The following is a 20,030-nucleotide window of genomic DNA, read 5'->3' on the forward strand; positions in this document are numbered from 1 at the left end:
CTTCATGTGTTCATTAATGTTTGAGCAAGGTGACACAGTGCTAAGATACTTGACTCACATCCAGGAGGATGGTAATTCAGATCCTCATTTGGTCATGCAAATTTAGGTGTTCCATGGTTTCCCTCAACCACTACAGATAGAACCCTTAGTAAGCCTACAATATTCATTCCTGTTCCCACTCTTATCCAAACCTGCACTAATTTTCAGTCTGTAATATCATCACCATTATTGCAACATTAAATTGTTAAAACAATTCCCTGATGCATTTTGCCACAGTCCATCCATTTTTCTCTGTCTTCAGCTTCCAGAATAAGTCTGATGTGGTTTAGTAGGTCTGTCCCCACCATAAAATAACAGTAATGTTGAGGCTAAATTTATTAACTTAATACCAAAGTCTGTCTTGTCCTGATGATGGAAATACAATATGCTAATGATGAAAATACAGTACATTGTGCCACAACAGCTGTTAAGTGTGTTCAAAACTGGTATATAATCATTAAACTTAGCTTGACAAGAATTTGTATCTGGAAAATTATGTCAATATGTGATTGAAAGGTACCTTATATCTTCTGCATCACTCAGCATGAAAACTCAGTTTTAGTTTTAAAATCTCTATTAAAAAATATGATTCAACAGCTAAAAGAAGATTATGAGAAATGGCATCTCATAATATTTCTAAAGAAAACAAAATATTTGCAGATACAAGATTCACTAAATGCTCATTTAAATGCTACAATAAAAAAATATCTTCAAGTTACTCTTTTCATCAAACAGCAAAAGTACAGATAATGTGAACGACAAGATTGATCAGGTTAAGTGTGTCATACCTTAACTGAACCATGAGTTGTGGAGCAAGAATGTAATGAGAAACACAAATTGTGTTATTTAATTATTATAGTATTAGCTATATGTGGTAGAACCAAAGCCTCCCTCTGGAATTGGGCTCTTGTAAGAGAAGCAATATCATATCTTACACAGATTATGTGGAAAATGTGTGAAAGTGAAGGGAATAGTTCTAAACACAATAGTATCATCTGTGTTGGTATTTATTTATTTGTTTATTTACTGTATGTGTTTATTTTACTAGGCAAGAATAGGTCCTTCAAAGTGTCATTCTGATATGTGCACCCTCTTTTAACCAATAGTCAATTCATTAAATTTGAAGTAAGTTTAAATTTGGGCAGCTGGTCACAATTTCACAGCACTTGGCACGCTGACATATTGACACACTGCAGAGAGAGGTAGCAGTGGTAGAATTTAAATAAACAGTTTCCAGAGTACTCATCTTTTACTATTGTTCTTTGTTGTTGTTGAAAGTTGTAGACTTGAAATCTATGTCCATGCTAGATTCTAGAATGCAACTTGATATACAGGTCTAGACGATGCTTGATTTCATTTTCTTAAATGATATGAACACTGGTTGAGTTTCTTTTGTTTAATAGATATATTTTTTATTATTTCACTTCACAATACAAATAAGTTCAACCTCCACACTAACTCAGCACATACATGACTTGTACTTCACACTCGTACTGAACAACAACAAAGATTTACTTATAACAACATGTAGCAAAGAAAATACTAACAAATATCAATCTATTCATGCAAAATCATCTTTGGAATATACATTACCAAATTAAAGTTCAAATAATTCTTTATCATTGCTTATCTTGCTAAGAAGTCCATAATAATCATAATATTACATAAAGTGTTTATATATGTTGAGATTTATACATTTTCGTATAGCTATATGGTAGTGGATTTCTGGGTTTTGAGTCTTTAACTTGCGAATCAGTCATTTCATATTATTCAGAATCAGTTAGTGCATTTTATTTCACAATAACCAGTTTTATTACATCAGAAAGCCCTAGAGATTTTGTTTAAAGTTGACACTGGAATGTGCATAGTACTGCAGTGGTGGTGGTAGTAGTAGTAGTAGTAGTAGTAGTAGTAGTTCATAGGGTACTAGGAAAGTTTTTCAGTACAGCTTTATTTATTTATTTTTGAAGTAATTTCCACCACATTGAATACACTTCTCCATCCTCCAAAAGCAATCCCTAAACCATTTCTACCAAGTTTCTGTAGGGAGTGAAGATTGATGACTTGGGCAGGCGCTGCTCAGTGTACCACTTAGCTATGACTGTCTTCTATGTGTCCAAAACATGTTCCACAGTTCCACTCAATTTGAAAAGAACAGCTATCATTTTTTTCTTTACTGAAGCTATGGATGTGTTGTCATCTTCAAAGACCCAAACTTCGTTTTGAGTCTTATTTGGCACATCAGAATAGTACAGCCAAGTCTCATCACCTGTCATGATGTTATCTCAAAATGAGATTATCTCTTAGAAAACTTCGTTAAAATTTCCCAACACCAAGTCACACATCATATCATCTGCTCTTCTGTCAGTTGATGTGGCACACAGATACAACAAAGTTTTTTAACTTGCAAATGACCATGCAGAATAAAATGAACTGCTGGTGCATTTAGCCCTAAGGTATCCTCTGTCTGCTTATCAGTCACTCGCCTGTCTTCTCTAGCATTTTCCTCACAGTATCAATGTTTCCCTCCGCAACTAATTATTGTGGACTTCTCGTCCTCTTAGTGTCCTCTAAAATGAAATTTCCTCTTTCGAATTCTCTGTTTCACCTGAATATAGTTGTACATTATGGACACACATCACCGAGTGCAAGAGGCATTTCTTCAAAGCACTGCTCTATGTTTAAACCATGCATGAAGTTGTACCACAAAACTGCCTGAATCTCATTTCCTGACCATGATGCCATAGCAAACACTTCAAACTAACCCTGCTAGTGAACTAATGTGTTCACAGACTTGGCGCAGGGGCTAGAATGCAAGTATGAAGTATTCTCAGAACACAGCAACAATCAGCCTCCTGCGACTTATTGTTGTGTCGTATAGGCATAACTTTCCAAGTGCCCTTTGTAGTATGCATGGTTTAATAATGTAATGTTAGTCCTATCATCATTCTACTAAGCAAATTTCTCAAAATATGATTTAGCTATTAAATGAGTGAAATGATATATTAATGGAAAAGCATGGTAACATTACCAAAACAATCACATTCACAGAAAGAAACACCTGGTTTGGAGAAGAGTGAAAAAGAATTGGGTAATGCTAAAAGAACAAGCAGAAAGGGAAGAAAAGAATCAGGAAGAGATAGGGCTGAAGAAAATTTCAGGAGTGTTGATAATGTGACAGAGAGACTGATTCACTGTCAGGCAGGAGGAAGACCACTGTGATATTCTGACATGGAAGCTATGCCAGTGATAACAGGAATAGCTTTAATATCTTTTTGAATAGTGTATTTTTTTGGATGAGATGTTAGTTAATAGACAGTTTGTTTCGTAGGTGGTGGTGGTGGTGGTGGTGGTTAGTGTTTAACGTCCCGTCGACAACGAGGTCATTAGAGACGGAGCGCAAGCTCGGGTTAGGGAAGGATTGGGAAGGAAATCGGCCATGCCCTTTCAAAGGAACCATCCCGGCATTCGCCTGAAACGATTTAGGGAATTCACGGAAAACCTAAATCAGGATGGCCGGAGACGGGATTGAACCGTCGTCCTCCCGAATGCAAGTCCAGTGTGCTAACCACTGCGCCACCTCGCTCGGTGTTTCGTAGGTAAATGGCTGACATGGAGAAAGATTCAGAGTTAAATCCTAGATTTATCATATCTTGTATTGCAGTTATCGAATGGCAGTAATTATTTAATATGTGAGGAGAGTTTTTGGGACACCAGTAACTAATAAATTGATGAAAAAAGTTGATATGTGAAAATCATGTCATTTATCGGGTTGAATCTAACCAGATCTTATGAAAGATAAATATGATCAATCAACCAAATGTTAACACTTGTATCCTACAGAAGCATTCATATGTGTCTGCAGAAATTTATCTAGGTGGGTCAAAATTCTAAAATTACCATTTTTATGCAACTGAGTTGAAGAATTTGACAATGTATCTTGCCCAAAGAATTGAATAGACGCACACTACACTTTCTGTATCCTGAATGATCGATAGTTATCCTCCATAAATCTTTTTTTGAAGTAAATTACTTTTCTACTTAAAAAGTGAGTGTATTTTATTAATAAATGCATAGCACAACTTTATATTTTATTAACATGATTATCGATGCTACCTTTTCTGAGTTAATGACTTGAAACTACATCCTCATATGTTTAAGCCAAACATATCTATTGAGTTAGATAATAAAGCTAGAAAATATTCACAAAATACATTTCTGTTCACATAATGGTAGGTTGACCCAGAAAATTAATAATCAGAAATAAAAAAAAGAGCTCAGGTGACAGAAAATATATTGCTGGAGATGAAGAAGAGGAAATGCCATTGATTAATATATCCTTCACGTACCAGAATTAAACTTTAAAAATGTTTCTTATAGAACTTTGATACAATGTGGAATACTTTTTTTGCTTGCTGTATTTTAAATATGAGCACATTAACGTACTTTTTTTTATATTGACTGGCATAATTAAAATTTAACAAATTGGCTTATGAATGCTACATTTTTGAGTGTTCGTTTAAAGTGTAATCTAGGATCAATATTCAACTAGAGGGATGTGGGAAACTTTGCTAAACCACTCTCAGTTTGACCGAGGACTGCAGGGAGAGTATCCTTGTCTACCAGTTTGTTTTGTTTTGACAAACTGCCTCTTGGCTTCTGTTTCGGGTTCTTCAGCCAATGTTCATCTAATGATTCTACTGACGTTTCGCCAGCACGATTGGCTGGCATTGTCAAAGCTTCACCCTCCATTGCCAGTAAAGGCAATGGTTGCCTCATGTCTGTCCATGGGTGAAACTAAATCATCACTCAGTCTGACAGTCTGATTAATGCAATTGCAATGCTATATTGTTTTTGGAAACCTGATCGATGTCTAATGTGGATGTTATACATGGTGAGGCAGTCAATCCAAAACAGTTCTGATGTTGATGCTATAGCACATTACAAGATGATGATTTTACTGACATTTCGCCAGCACGATTGGCTGGCATTGTCAAAGCTTCACCCTCCATTGCCAGTAGAGGGTGAAGCTTTGCCAATTCCAGCTACTCGTGCTGGTGAAACGTCAGTAAAATCATTAGATGAACGTCGGCCGAAGAACCCGAGACAGAAGCCAATAGGCAGTTTGTCGCCAAGTGGCCATGAAAGCCTTAACAATTTTGTTTTGTTTTAACAGTAAATCTTCTGCCAAGTTTTTGAATTGCATAAAGTAAAAGAGAAAGCTTCTGATGGCTGTGACAGTCTGTTCTTCCCAATTTAATACTCAGTCAGGATTATGATGAGATCATTTACTGTTGTTTGATATGGCAATATGGTACCCTCGAAGAGTATGCAAGAAATGTCCTTGCCAAAATGTTTATTGATCAACTTATGTTACATTGTAACAATTGCATGTTAGTTTAAGATGCAGGTTTTGTACCCTTCTTGATACAGAACAGAGGTCATCATTCATGTCTCAGATGGAGGAATAAACTGTCACTGAGACTCAACTGAATTTCATTGAGATTTGAGTGATAGTTACAATAATGTAACACAAGCAAAATACCATTGATGTACAGGAAAAGAAGAAATGGATTGAGGAATGAACCTAGGTGGACTCCTAAGATCACAAGCACAGTTTTGTGTGGTAACTTGTGACAGCTGTGGATGACTCATTGAAATCTGCTTTTCATGTAGTTCTTAGAGAAAATCACTGTTTCTATCTCAAAAGTGAGATTATGAAATCAACAGTATCATATGCCATGCTGAAATCAAGCAGTTTTAAAATGGTTGCCTCATGTCTGTCCATGGGTGAAACTAAATCATCACTCAGTCTGACAGTCTGATTAATGCAATTGCTATGCTATAGTGTTTTTGGAAGCCTGATTGATGTCTAATGTGGATGTTATACATGGTGAGGCAGTCAATCCAAAACAGTTCTGATGTTGATGCTGTAGCACATTACAAGAAATACTGCAAAATATTAGAGACTGTAATACGGACATCAAAGCAAATATATTACAAGGAAACAATAGTCATATCAGATAACAAAATAAAGACAATATGGAATATAGTGAAGGAGGAGACCAGACATGAAGAGGGACAAATAGCATTAAGAGTAAATGATACATTGATGACAGATGTGTATAGTGTTGCAGTACTTTTTAACAAACATTTTATAACTGTTACTGAAAAGGGGGGAGGGGGTTGTCAGGTTCTGTAGATGCTGCTATGGAATACCTCAGACCAGATATTTGAAGTAACTTCTTCAATGTGAATTTGACCCACACTACCCCAGCAGAAATAATGTCCATCATAAAATCTTTAAAATCAAAGACATCTAGTGGGTATGATGCAATATCAACAAAGTTAATTAAAGAATGTGATTCTGGGTTAAGTAACATATTAAGCTATCTGTGTAACCAGTTGTTTATCAATGGAATATTTCCTGAATGGTTGAAATATGCTGAAGTTAAGCCACTGTTTAAGAAGGGAGATCCAGCATTCTCAAAAATTTTAGAAAAAGTAATGTACAATCGACTTTATAACCATATTATCTCAAATAACATACTGTCAAAGTTGCAGTTCGGATTTCTAAAGGGTTCTAATATTGAGAAGGCTATCTACACTTACAGTGAGAATGTGCTTAATTCATTAGACAAAAAATTGCAGGCAACTGGTATATTTTGTGATCTGCCAAAGGCATTGAACTGTGTAAATCACAATATCCTTTTAAGTAAATTAGAATATTATGGTTTAACAGGAAATGCTGAAAAATGGTTCCAATCTTATATCTCTTTCAGGAAACAAAGGGAGTTATTAGGAAAGAGACATGTATTAAGCTATCAGTCATCATCCAACTGGGAACAAATTACATGTGGGGTCCCATAAAGTTCCATTTTAGGGCCTTTACTTTGTCTTGTGTATCAATGACCTTTCATCAGTGACATTACCAGATGTCAAGTTCGTTTTGTTTGCCGATGATACAAAAATTGCAATAAATAGCAAATCAAGTGTAGTCTTAGAAAGATCTGCCAATGAAATATTTGTGGACATTAATCTCTGGTTCCTAGCCAATTCTTTATTATCAAACTTTGAAAAAACACACTACATGCAGTTCAGAACTTGTTAGGGTTGTCCCACAAGTATATGCCAAACATACGGTGACAAGCAGATAGAAGAAGTGGACAGTGTTAAATTCTTGGGATTACAGCTTCGTAATAAATTCAACTGGGAGGAGCACGCCACAGAACTGCTGAAGTGTCTTAACAAATCTCTATTTGCAATGCGAATTGTGTCAGACATAGGGGATATAAAAATGAAAAAAGCTGGCGTACTATGCTTACTTTCATTCCATAATGTCATATGGGATTATTTTCTTGGGTAATTCATCAAGCCAAGCTACAGTTTTCTGGGCACAAAAAACGTGCAGTAAGAGTTATGTGTGGAGTGAACTCAAGAACATCGTGCAGAAGCCTTTTTAGGGAACTAGGGATACTAACTACAGCTTCCCACTATATTTATTCCTTAATGAAATTTGTCATTAAAAATATATCACTTTTTCAAACCAACAGCTCAATTCATGTACTCAATACTAGAAATAAGAATAATCTTCGCAAGGATTTAAAGTCACTTACTCTTGTACAAAAAGGTGTGCATTATTCAGGAACACACATTTTCAATAACTTGCCAGCAGCCATAAAATGCTTAACAACCAATGAAATTCAGTTTAGAGAAGCCTAAAGGATTTATTGGTGGCCAACAGCCACCATTAACCAGACATTTTCAATTGATGAGATATCTGGAGAATGTGCTGGCCAGGGCAGCAGTCGAATACTTCCTGTAACCATAAAGGCCTGTACAGGACCTGCGACCTGCGGTCGTGCATTATCCTTCTGGAATGTAGGGTTTTGCAGGGATCGAATGAAGGGTAGAGCCACGGGTTGTAACAGATCTGAAATGTAACATCCACTGTTCAAAGTGCCGTCAATGTGAACAAGATGAGACCGAGATATGTAACCAATGGCACCCATTCCATCATGCAGGGTGATACGCCAGTATGGCGATGATGAATACACGCTTCCAATGAGCATTCACCGCAATGTCACCAAACACGAATGCAACCATCATGATGCTGTAAACAGAACCTGGATTCATCCAAAAAAATGACGTTTTGCCATTCGTGCACTCAGGTTTGTCGTTGAGTACACCATCGCAGGCGCTCCTGTCTGTGATGCAGCTGTAAAGGTAACCACAGCTATGGTCTTCGAGCTGATAGTCCATGCTGCTGCAAACATCGTCACACAGTTCATGCAGATGGTTGTTGTCTTGCAAACGTCCCCATCTGTTGACTCAGGGATCGAGCTGTGGCTGCACGATCCGTTACAGCCATGCAGATAAGATGCCTGTCATCTCAACTGCTAGTGATACGAGGCCGTTGGGATCCAGTATGGCATTCCGTATTATCCTCCTGAACCCACCGATTCCATATTCTGCAAACAGTCATTGGATCTCGACCAGCGCGAGCAGCAATGTCACGTATGATAAACTGTAATCTTGATAGGCTGCAATCCGACCTTTGTCAAAGTCAGAAACTTGATGGTACGCATTTCTCCTCCTTGCACAAGGCATCACAACAACGTTTCACCAGCCAACGCCGGCCAACTGCTGTTTGTGTATGTGTTTGCTTTCCTCATATCAGCATGTTGTAGGTGTTGCCACTGGCGCGAATGCTCTGAAAAGCTTATCATCTGCATATCACAGCATCTTCTTCCTGTCGGTTAAATTTCGCATCTGTAGCATGTCATCTTCGTGGTGTAGCAATTTTAATGGCCAGTAGTGTAGTTCTATTACACGTTTATTACCTTATAAATTAAAAAAAAACTTTTTTTATTTTAAATTCGGTGCATTAGTGGTTGTAAAAATGATTCTTTCATATCGTCTTTATTAAAAATATGACGATCATTCCACTTGGGATCTTTGGCATGGTACATTAGCTTATATGTTTGAGTTGTAAATATTTGTCATGTATTATTGTTTCTCTGACATTTTCTTCATCCTGGAGGACCACCTCAATACGGATCAATTGAATGAAAGTAAATCTAATCTAATCTTCATGAACAATATGCACCAATGTTTTCGTAACTGTGGGTAATATGCTGAATGACCCGAAGTAATATGATATGGAAACTTTGAAAGAATTGATGTAAGCACTTTTTCAAAATGTAAGTGAAAATAATTTCTCACAGAGAGAAGAAATGAAGTAAATCCATTTAGAAGAGAATGTGATATATTTCTGAAATGATGACATGAAGAGCATTCCTATTATAACTATTTATTCAGCAGTCTGAAACAATGACATGAAGAAATGTTTGAAAACAATTATAAGCAGTGGAGCATTTAGATATGCCCTACTGTGTACTACTAAGATCACATCTTAAAGATTCAGATTTAAGAGAATACCATGTTGAAGACAGCTGTGTTAATAATATACACAAGCGTAATAATGTAAAACTTACTGATAATCCAAGTCATGTAATTATACATATTGTAAAAAAACTAAAAAACATATTATGACTTCCTTTCAGAGCTATGGTACTTTGATTATGTTTACTCTATGTATAACGGTACTTAATAAAAAATATTGTGTCCGGCAGGTGAACTAATGGAGTGCTTGGAAAATCCAGATGCAGACATAAATGTCAGTGGCCTACAGGTAACATTGGATGTGTTTTGCCTAACTTTGCCACCCACTGTGGAATTTGTTACTTCAGAGAAGACATTAACTGAAATGAGAAGTACCTCATTCTGCAGTTCATCTCCAGTGCCAACAGATGGAACTAATTCACCTGTCAGATCTACACACAGCAGTCTTACATCAAATCATCAGTATGTCAGAAATATTTTATTTGTACAGTTCTTGTAATTATTAAAAACAGCTAATTAACTAGCTTGCTTCTGAAAACAAATTCTTTCTCTTACAGGTATGTTTCGGGGTCTGCGGCTGACTTTTTGCAGCATCTTCCTGATTATCAACATAAAGCTGTTGCAACATCTGTTGAAGAGGTAAAACGCTTTTGTATGAATTCAGTGTTATCTTTGTTAACATTCCTTCTTTATGTGTGAAAATATTTGAAAAAAATATGTGAAAATAGTTCCTTATTTTTAGAAACATGTAGTTTTATCTAACAGTTTTCTGCTGTCTATATTACAAAGGTTCTTTGTAAGTTTTTTTGCTTACATAACTCAAATATGCCATAAAGTGGAATATAAATTAAAATACGCCCTTTATAACCCTTGCAATTTCAGTTAATTAACATATCTTGAGGCCCATATATCATATGCAGTGAAACTAAAGTACTTAGGTTTGTGATCAACATAGGATAACAAAATTGTGTTATTTTGGGCTATTCAGTGTCCTCTAGTTGTCTTATGGACATTACGTGAAACAGAACCATAAAATTAGACGGGAACATAACATAATTCCATTAACATTATTAGGAAAAAGATAGAGTACTGTAACCGTAAAGATGGTACAATGAGTTGCAGACAGGTACAATGAAAAGACTGTTAAGCATTTAGTTTTCAGCCAAAGCCTTCTTCAGAAATGAAAACACACACACACACACACACACACACACACACACACACACACACACACACACACACACACACACACACACACACAGAAGCAAGCACACCTCATACACACATGACCACCATCTCCAGCAGCTTGGACCAGAATAAAAAATTGCATTGCATTACATTGACTTGGGCAATTGGTTATACCAACAACCTTTAACTTTGAAAGTCTGCACACTACACTATGCCAAAGCACAATGAGAAGTCTCAGTTATGATCCTGCATACATCTTTCTTGTACACACTTTTTCTTTTTTATATTATCTTATTAATATTGATCTGAGACTTTGAAAGAATATCGTCATTTTACAATTTTTATGTTTTGGGAGCACATATTTATGAACATACGTAAATGCTTATGTTGTCTATATAATGCATTTTGAGACATTATCAACTCTTATAAATTTTAAGATGACAAAAACTAATGGAATGTACTTGTATTTTATGTACAAATAATGGAATGATGTTATGTTCCTCTCTAATTTTATGGCTCTGCTTCGCATGATAAAACACCTTAACAGTACTATATGTGTACAGTCCTTTTTTGGACATTGACAAGTATTATAACATGTGAATATTTAACCCTTGGATAAGATGACAAAATTTAGTCAAATATATGGGTATGTTATGTAGAAAACAGTGGAATGGTGTTATGTGCCTCTCTGATGACTCTATTTCATGTAATGAGATAAAAAAAACCTTGAGGACACTATCAAGCTCAAGTCATAGGCAATTAAGTCATTTTGATATCCCCTATTAATCACTAACATAAGTTAGCTGAACTTAATGTATACACATTTATATGTACACACATATAAATGCCAATATCACATATAATGATAATCACTTTTGTTGAGGAAAAGAAAATACCATATCAACATATGAATAATAAATGAGACAGAACATGTATACTGGATTGCTGGATTGATTGATCATTTATTCCCATGCAGCCCCCCCCCCCCCCCCCCCAAAAAAAAATGTGGAGCACCCAGAATATGGGAGTACTTCAACTTAAATTACCATCCGGCTCTTGTGCAGAGGGTTGTTTGTGGCAGTGGTGCAGCCATGCAGCCATAGGTGCATTCGAAAGTGTGATCAATGATGAGCAGCTGGACAGTGACCCTGCATGAGTGTGGCACAGTGTTGTGTAACCATGGTTGTCAGCTTACTGTCCAAAGATGATGATAGTATGACACAAACACTGGTTTAACTCTCTCGATAGATGCTTTGTAACATTTGTCATTTTGCAATCTGTTTTATGTGTTGATCCCACATCACAACACTTTGAAAGGTATGGTATATGGGGGCTGAAGAGGGGCTTAAAGTAAATCATTGTGAAGCATGACCTAGAAGCAGTGCACCAATGCTTAGTGTCCTAAAATCTGATGTTCACCATCTTATAAAACAGGTGGCCATTGGATCTTTGTCAAATGTTCCTAAATTTGATGCACCACTAGTGGTAGTTCCACCTGGTCTGGCAGTGGTGCAGTTCTCAGATTGTTGTATTCCCACAAGAGAACATTACACAATGACTGACACATCAACTTTATTAAGTCTAGAAAAACAACTTATTATAATGGGTACACTAGCCACAGAGTAGCTCACAGCAACAGTTTGACAACACATATGAAGAGATAAGCATGTAACTGAGTTACATCTGGCCAGGCCTGTCTCTAAAAGCTGTCAGCCGGATGGTAAGGTGTGCACACAAGAGGTTGCACATGGATTCGTGAGTGGAAGCTTCTGATGGTTGTCGAACTTCTAGCTGTGTCTGCTAAGTTCTGCGGTGTGCTTTATGACTGCTTGCCTGAATCTTGGGTGTGGATCTATGTGGGTCATTGCACCATTCCACTCTTTGGCGAGCAGAGGTTTGCTGATCCCCAGGGTGAGTTGCAGACAGCTGTGATGTAGAGATGGCATCCACATTCATGGAGGCCCAGGAGGCAAGAGGAGCAAGCAACCCTAAGTCGCTGGAGACCTGGGTATATGGTGAAATTGGCCAGTGCAAAGAGAGTTCCAATGCCTCTCCCTCCCCATTCCCATCCCCCACCCACTCCCCCTCCCCCTCCCCATCACAACATGAAATTACAGAACTGGCGATGGGCAGTCCAAGTTGGAATCCACAGCAATATCCGATGGTGGTATGGAAGACGGAGCGACACTGCCGCATCTCCTGTGACATGTGACAGTGAACCAGCTGGAGCACCAATGGAGCTGCTGCCAGAGGCTGCCAAGTCATAGTCACTACTGTAACTGGAAGAGGAGACCGGAAGCCTCACACATAGGCTGTTCCCAGTGACCACGTTACCACCAAAGGTGGTGTTGCAGCTGGGATGGGGGAGGGGGTGGGTAGGGGAGGGTGCTCACTTGCATGCGGAGCTGATTTTGGTGGTACTAGACCTACTGATCCCCTGTCTGGAGGGTGTAGACACAGTGGCCATTCTGGCGCACAATGACTGACGGTTTCGAGGAGGGACACTGACCAAAACTATGTACCCAGACTTCCATCTCTAGCATAAAGCCTGGTGCTCTGGAATTAAATGGTGGGCAGAATCCAAGATGGAGGAGGTGGAGCAGTATCCTTTGTTTGCCCCCCTGGAGTAACTCTGCTGGGCTACAAGGACCAATAGGAGTCATCTGGTAGGCTGTCAGAAAAAATTTAACCCTTCTTCAGTGGGAAAATCTTGCAGATTTTTTTCATCTGGTTGTTAAAGAAGCACACCGTGCTCTTGACCTCCCCCTTGTGGGTGGAACGGAGGGGTTTGAACATGACAAATGTTTGACTCCACACAGAAACGTTTGAGATAGGAACTGGTGTCCATTATCAAAAACAAGGATTATTGAAAGACCTTCCACAGAAAAAAAAAAATGGATAGAGTTTGAATACCAACCACAGTAGTGACCAAGGGACACCGGGCCATATATGGAAAATGCAAAAATGTGTTGATGACGATCAGTTAGAATGCATTCAAAAACAGACCTGCAAAATCAATGTGGGTGCATTCGTAGGGCTGGGTTTCTGGAGTCCATGGAGAGAATGATGACCTGGGAGCCACCTGTTCACTATCACACTGGAGATATGCAACAACCAAGTGTTCCAGTTCTTGGTCAGTGCTGAGGCAGAATAAATATGTCTGTGAACCAAGGCTTTGGTGCGGGAAGTGCTCCAGTGCCCTTCAGCTGTAACACCTCTTGCTGCAAACTCCTGGAAAGACCACCCAGGGAGCTGCATCATCCATGGAGATGAGGAGGACCCGATCTAAGACCGAGAGACAATGGCCATGACTAAGTAGTTGCGAAGTGAATTGGATGAGTGGTTCAGAGGACAAGAAGACCAATGCTGTTGGACAAGGCAGACTACTTGCCTGAGGATGGTGTCTGCTGCTGTTGCCTTGGTGACTCGGGCACTAGTTATCCGAAACTATCTACCGCTTGGTGGGAGGTGACATCCAAATTAAAACACGAGCTACACCCAATTGAACTGGGCGTCCGGGCAAATGAGAGGCTGGGAAAAGGTGTCTGTGTTGGCATGGTATCCCATGGGGCAAAAATGAATGTCACAGTTGTATTTGGAGAAGAACAAAGCTCACCACTGCAACCTGTGAGCCCAGGTGGAGAGACTAAATAATGAAATTAAGGGCTTCTGGTCCATAATTACTGGGAATTTGGCACCATACAAGAAAATGTGTAATTTGGTGACCGCATACACAATGGCGAGAGCTGTCATCTCAAACTGAGAGTACTGGACCTGTGCTAGACTGAGGGGTTTGGATACAATTGTTAGTGCCTACTCCAAGCCATCTGCTTTCTGATGCCTGAGGACTTCCTCCGTGCTTTGCTGTGAGGCATCCATAGCCGAAAGCAATGTTTTGTTGGGATCAAGGGTAGCTAGATACGGTGCCAACCGGAGGTGTTCCTGCAGCATGGTGATGGCCTGATCACATGCCAGAGACCAGACAAAGGCAGTACCTTTGTGTTGAAGGAGACTCAGTGGGTCCATGATAGTGAATGAACCAGTGGTAACAGGCAATTTTACATAAATAAAACCTGCAGTTCACACAATGACTAGTGAAATGGAAAGTCTGCAATTGTCCTGGCAGGGCACTCCATGGATTGGACATCCTGCCTTGAGATGACATGGTCCAGATACTCAAGAAGTGGCTGGAAAAATTTGGAATTCTGCAGAATGCAACACAGACCTGCATCCCAAAGTTTTTGAAAGAGGGCCTGGTGGTTGTGCAGGTGGTCATTCAAAGTATGTTCTGTGATGACGATGTCATCCAGATAGTTGAAACAGTGAAAAATATTGAACATGACGTGTTTCAAATAGTGCTGAAAAATTGCTGGGGCACTTGCCACCCCAGACATCAGCTGATGGTATTCATAAAGACCAAAAGACATGTTAATGACTATGATACACTTGGATTCATCATCCAGGGCAAACTGGTGATATGCTGTGGAAAGATCAAGTTTGGAGAAGAATTGACCCCCTGCTAAGTGTGTGAACAGTTCATCAGGACATGGCAGTTGGTATGTGCTGATCATGGACTGTGAATTCATGATGGTCTTAAGGTCACTGCAAAGGCACAATTTACCAGAGAGTTTCTTAATGATGACAAGGGGTGTGACCCATTCACTAGAGGAAATGGCAACCACAAGCCTAAGAGAGGTAAGCTGATCCAGCTTTACCATGACTTGAGAGCAGAGGGTCAGGAAAATCTGCCTGGCACAAAAAATCTAGGATAAGCTGACTGCTTATAGGTTATGTGGGTTATGACTGCGACATATGCTAGGCCCTCTGCAAAGATATCCTGAAATTCTGGGCACAGAGATTCAAAAGACTGATAAGGGCCCTTGGCAGATATGAACTATATGGGGTCTGTGACTGAAAAGCCAAAAGCCTGAAAGGCATTAAACCCAAAAAGGTTTTCTGAAGTACCGTCATGGGCAACAATAAAGGTAATAGGTTGAGACACTGATTTACAGGTGACATCCACCATGAATTGGCCAAGCAAGAGGAATTGCTGTTAACTGTATCCCCTGAGGCGCCTGCTTACTGGTAACAACTGTGGGTAGCTGAGGTCTCAATATGTTTGGGCATTAAGCAGGGAAACTGCCACACCATGTTTACCTTCAGGAGCAACAGTCACAAGAGAACAAAAAGACTGATAAAAAGCTTGTTGGAATCATGATAGGTAAATGGCCCTGACTACAACATTTCTCAAATATCAGCATCCATGGTCTGTGATGCTGCATTCTGTAAAACTGAGTGGCAGACTACCCCAATGTGGCCTGTTTACTGACACTTATGGCAGAAGGCCTGAGGCTGGGGACACACTGATGTGTTATGTTTGGTGTAACATGATGCACATGATGGTAACAGGGAGCAGCGAGCAGCGAATGGAATGTTGTATTCACACTGTGCAGGAGCCGCGTGATCCACTGGCATCCACCACCATGATGATGTCCTCCCTCGATGCAGTGGGCACAGCTGGGACATCCTGTACTGCCGTTACATCGCTCTAGGTTCCCATTTGCTGACCAGTAGCTTATGAGACCTCATATAGCTGGGCAATTGAAATAATGTTGTCAGTGGTTATTCTCTAACTGGAGGGCTCATTGTCAGATGTCCTTGTCCGGGATGGACTGGATGATAACATCGCAAACCAAGACATCTGCATATCACTCCTTTGACTTCTATGTGATAAAATGGCACTTGTGACTAAGGCCATGGGGGGAAGGGGGGGAGGGTCACAGCCCACGTGTGGTAAAACTGATGCGGCTGCTTCTTGCATTGATAAAATTCGACTTTAGCAGCCATAACATGTGCGACAGTGATAATTGGAAGACAACAATGATCATAAGGTGTCAAGCAATAACTAGGAAGGTTGCTGTGCTGAGGCCAACTGCCACAACACCTGATACCAGGTGGAAGAAATTTATGACAAAAATAATGCATGATATACGTCTGCGTCTGTAATGTGGACATTGTGAAAATGCTGTTGTAGATGGTGTTGTAATGTGGAGACGACAGCTGAAGTGCACTAACCAATTTGCAGTGAATGTTTTTGCAATCATCTCAGCAGGTATGTCTGTGTCTGGAACAGCTTCTGCCCATCTTTTGCACATCCTCAGTTGCCATGAATAGATACTTGTAATCTTCTTAAGGCAGCAGAGTGCCCATGAAGTTGGTTTGTATTTGACCAAACCTCATTGGAAACACAGGGAAATATCCAATCTCTGCTTGAACATGGCATTCCATCCTTGCACTGCTGGCATTGAAGCCATGCACGAGCCAGGCCTGAGTGTCTTTTTTTGTTGACAGTCACACAAAATGGTCGGTTAATAATTTAGTCATGGGACTTATCCCTGGATGTGCCAAGTTGTGGACACTGTCAAATTCTACTTTTGCAAACTGTAGCAAAGTATAGGGCTGTGGCTTTCGTTGTCAGATTCACACCATCCTTTAGAACTGCCACCCAGCACCTCGACGTGCTTTAGCCACAGTCTCATGGGAAACATGCCTCACGCACTTGTGTATCATCAACAGCTCTCTGTATAAGTGCTTCATTTTCTTTGGCCTGGTTGTAATTTTTTTGAAAAAATAACGTAACAGCTAACAGTGATTGTCGACATTCTGGTGTTGAGTGGCACCAATTGCTCTTTGCCTGCTGTGTACAACAATGGCCGTTGGTGGTGTTGACCACAGGTTGGGTGAGTGGCACTGCTTCTGCAAGGCTCACCTGTAGATTATGTACAGTTTTATCCATTTCTATAGTCCATTTGAGTACTTTATCCTGTGTGTTGTGACTGGAATGTGCTGTTTGCTGTTTGGGAAGTGGCACAGCTGTGTACACTTTGTATCTTAAGATCCAAAATGTCTATGATACAGGCCAATGTTAGTAGAGCTATCTTGGGATTGGCTGCCATCTGGGATTGACGAACACAGCATTGTGAACATGACCTTTAATTAGGGTCAGTCTGTAGGTGTAATGCCTATTATAGCTTGGTCACTGTCTCAACTGTGCCGCATAGACTTTGGTGTACTTTGGCTATGCTCAGTGAATGTCAGAATGAGGTAGTGGCACAGTGAGTCATTGTGTCCTCCATTGAGCTTGGTGGTTTTGGTTGTATTTGACTAGAACGTTGGTAACTGTTGATGCTGTGGCCGCCACAGCAGTTGAATATAGCGTTCTGTGTGCCCTGGCAGCAGCTTGCAGTAACTTACATAAAGGTTGCCCTTCATGCACACTCAAAGCTATCTGTACCTGTGAAGACAGCTGTTGTTACCAGATTGCCAGGTATGTAATAACAAATCATCAGAAACCACACTAGTGCCAACCAAGCATGTAAATGACTCCAAAACTCTGATGGGTTTTTGTCTCCATCTTTTTTCATGGTGCAGCACTTCTTTAAGCATTTAATAAAATAGTTTAGTGCAATGAGTAACTAAATCCATTTTGAGATCAAGCTAGGATCAATGGTGAGGTGGGTACAAAGTAATGTCCAATACAAAAGTCTTTGCCCATAGCTCCAGGTTCTAATTGCCAGTTTAATATGTCCGAATTATGTCTGGATTGATGTCGCTACCTGGCATTGCGGGGAAACCCATCACAGATGATTACAGTCAGTCTGAGTTCAGATTTAGTTGTGGCACTGCATTAATTGATTGCTGTCATGAATGAAGAAAGCTCCAGAAGCGCAACCTCTTGCTGGAGGTGCTGGATCTCACTGCTGATGGCATGTAACAGTTTATGTGTGTCCTTCATGTTAAAATTACATTTCACAGGATGTGAAAAATATTTTTCCACCACAGAACTATTTTTTTAAAAATCAGTGTTACCAATTATGTAGGCGAACTTACTATCGACATATAACTATCCGCACTAATTTAGTGTATAATTATAATCATTTTTATCAAGGAAAAGAAAGTAATATATCAAGATGCAAACAATAAATCAGACAGTGAATATTCAACATTTTCACAGAACATATATCAAACTCCATTGATTGATCCTTTGTTCCCTCGTATGCTAGTTCTGTGAATATTTCAAGGATTACAGTTATATGCGATTGATACTCAGCTTTATGACACATTTGAGTTATGAAAGTTTATCATTTTTTTTTCTCTCGTATTGTGGTGTTTGAAGAGAACAGAAAACACTCCTAATAAATAAAATGAACCTTTGTATTCAGTTGGTGAGAAATCTGTTATAAATTATGAGGATCACTGATTGAAAATTGCTAAAGGACAGTTTTGTAAAAAGCACACACTTAGTTGACAAAAGTCATGGATTCAACAAGTTGTTGGAAGCCCTTGAAGTAATTATGAGCCTTGCTGCCTCTATAGTTGCCTGTAATTGCAAAGGTCTTGCCAGTGCAGCAGTTTGTGAATGACCTGACCTCTCGAATATGTCCCGTAAATATTCGATTTGATTAATTTTTGACAATCTGGGTGGCCATATCCTTTGCTCAAATTGTCTAGAATTTTCTTCAAACATAACGCGAGTGATTGCAGTCCAGTGACATGGCGCATTGTCATCTGTAAACATTAAATTGTTGTTTAGGAACATGAAGTCTATGAATGGTGGCAAATGGTGTCTAAGTATCTGAACATAACCATTTCCAGGCAGTGATCAGTTCATTTGGACAAGATGACCTAGTCCACTCAACCCAAACAGAGCCCACACAGTTATGGAGCCATCACCAGCGTGCACAGTGCCTTGTTGACAACTTGGATCCTTGGCTTTGTGGATCTGCACCACACTTTAACACTACTGTCATCTCTTGCCAACTGAGATTGAGACTCATCTGACCAGGTCACAGTTTTCCAGTCATCAACGATTCTACGTATATGGTCATGAGTCCAGGAGAAAGGCGATGTTGTGCTGTTACCAAAGACACTGCTGTAGCCCATTAATGTCACATTTCGCTGTACTGTCCTAACAGCTGTATTCATCATTGTATGTCCTACATTGATATCTATGATTATTTAATGCAGTGTTACTTGTCTGTTAGCACTGAGGACTCTATGCAAGCACACTTCTCTCAGTCGTTAAGTGTAGGCTGTCGGCCACTGCATTGTATGTTGAGAGGTAATACCTGAAATTTGGTACTCTCAGTAGGTCTTGACACTGTGGATCTCAGAATTTTGGAATTCCCTAATGATTTCTGAAACTGACTGTCCCATGCGTCTAGCTTCAGATGCCATCCCATGTTCAAAGTCTGTTAATTCCCACTTTGTGGCCACAATCACATCGGAAACCTTTTCACATGAATCATCTGAGTACAAATGACTCCCCCACCACAGCACTGCACTTCCATACCTGGTGTACATGATACTACTGCCATCTGTACATGTGCATATTGCTC

The 20,030-nt window shown here is 39.5% G+C and overlaps 1 protein-coding gene across 3 annotated transcripts in view; it reads left to right on the plus strand.

Annotated features, from left to right (window-relative positions):
- The window catches only part of LOC126297774 (KICSTOR complex protein SZT2-like), a 710,838-nt gene that overhangs the window by 451,345 nt on the left and 239,463 nt on the right, over positions 1–20,030 (plus strand). For all 3 annotated transcript variants that reach the window (XM_049988949.1, XM_049988951.1, XM_049988950.1), the window contains exons 28-29: positions 9,675–9,906; positions 10,002–10,083. In XM_049988949.1, the coding sequence (XP_049844906.1) occupies positions 9,675–9,906; positions 10,002–10,083 (314 nt within the window). The remainder of the gene's footprint in view (positions 1–9,674; positions 9,907–10,001; positions 10,084–20,030) is intronic.

This window comes from Schistocerca gregaria, chromosome X, assembly GCF_023897955.1.
Source record: "Schistocerca gregaria isolate iqSchGreg1 chromosome X, iqSchGreg1.2, whole genome shotgun sequence".
NCBI lineage: Eukaryota > Metazoa > Arthropoda > Insecta > Orthoptera > Acrididae > Schistocerca > Schistocerca gregaria.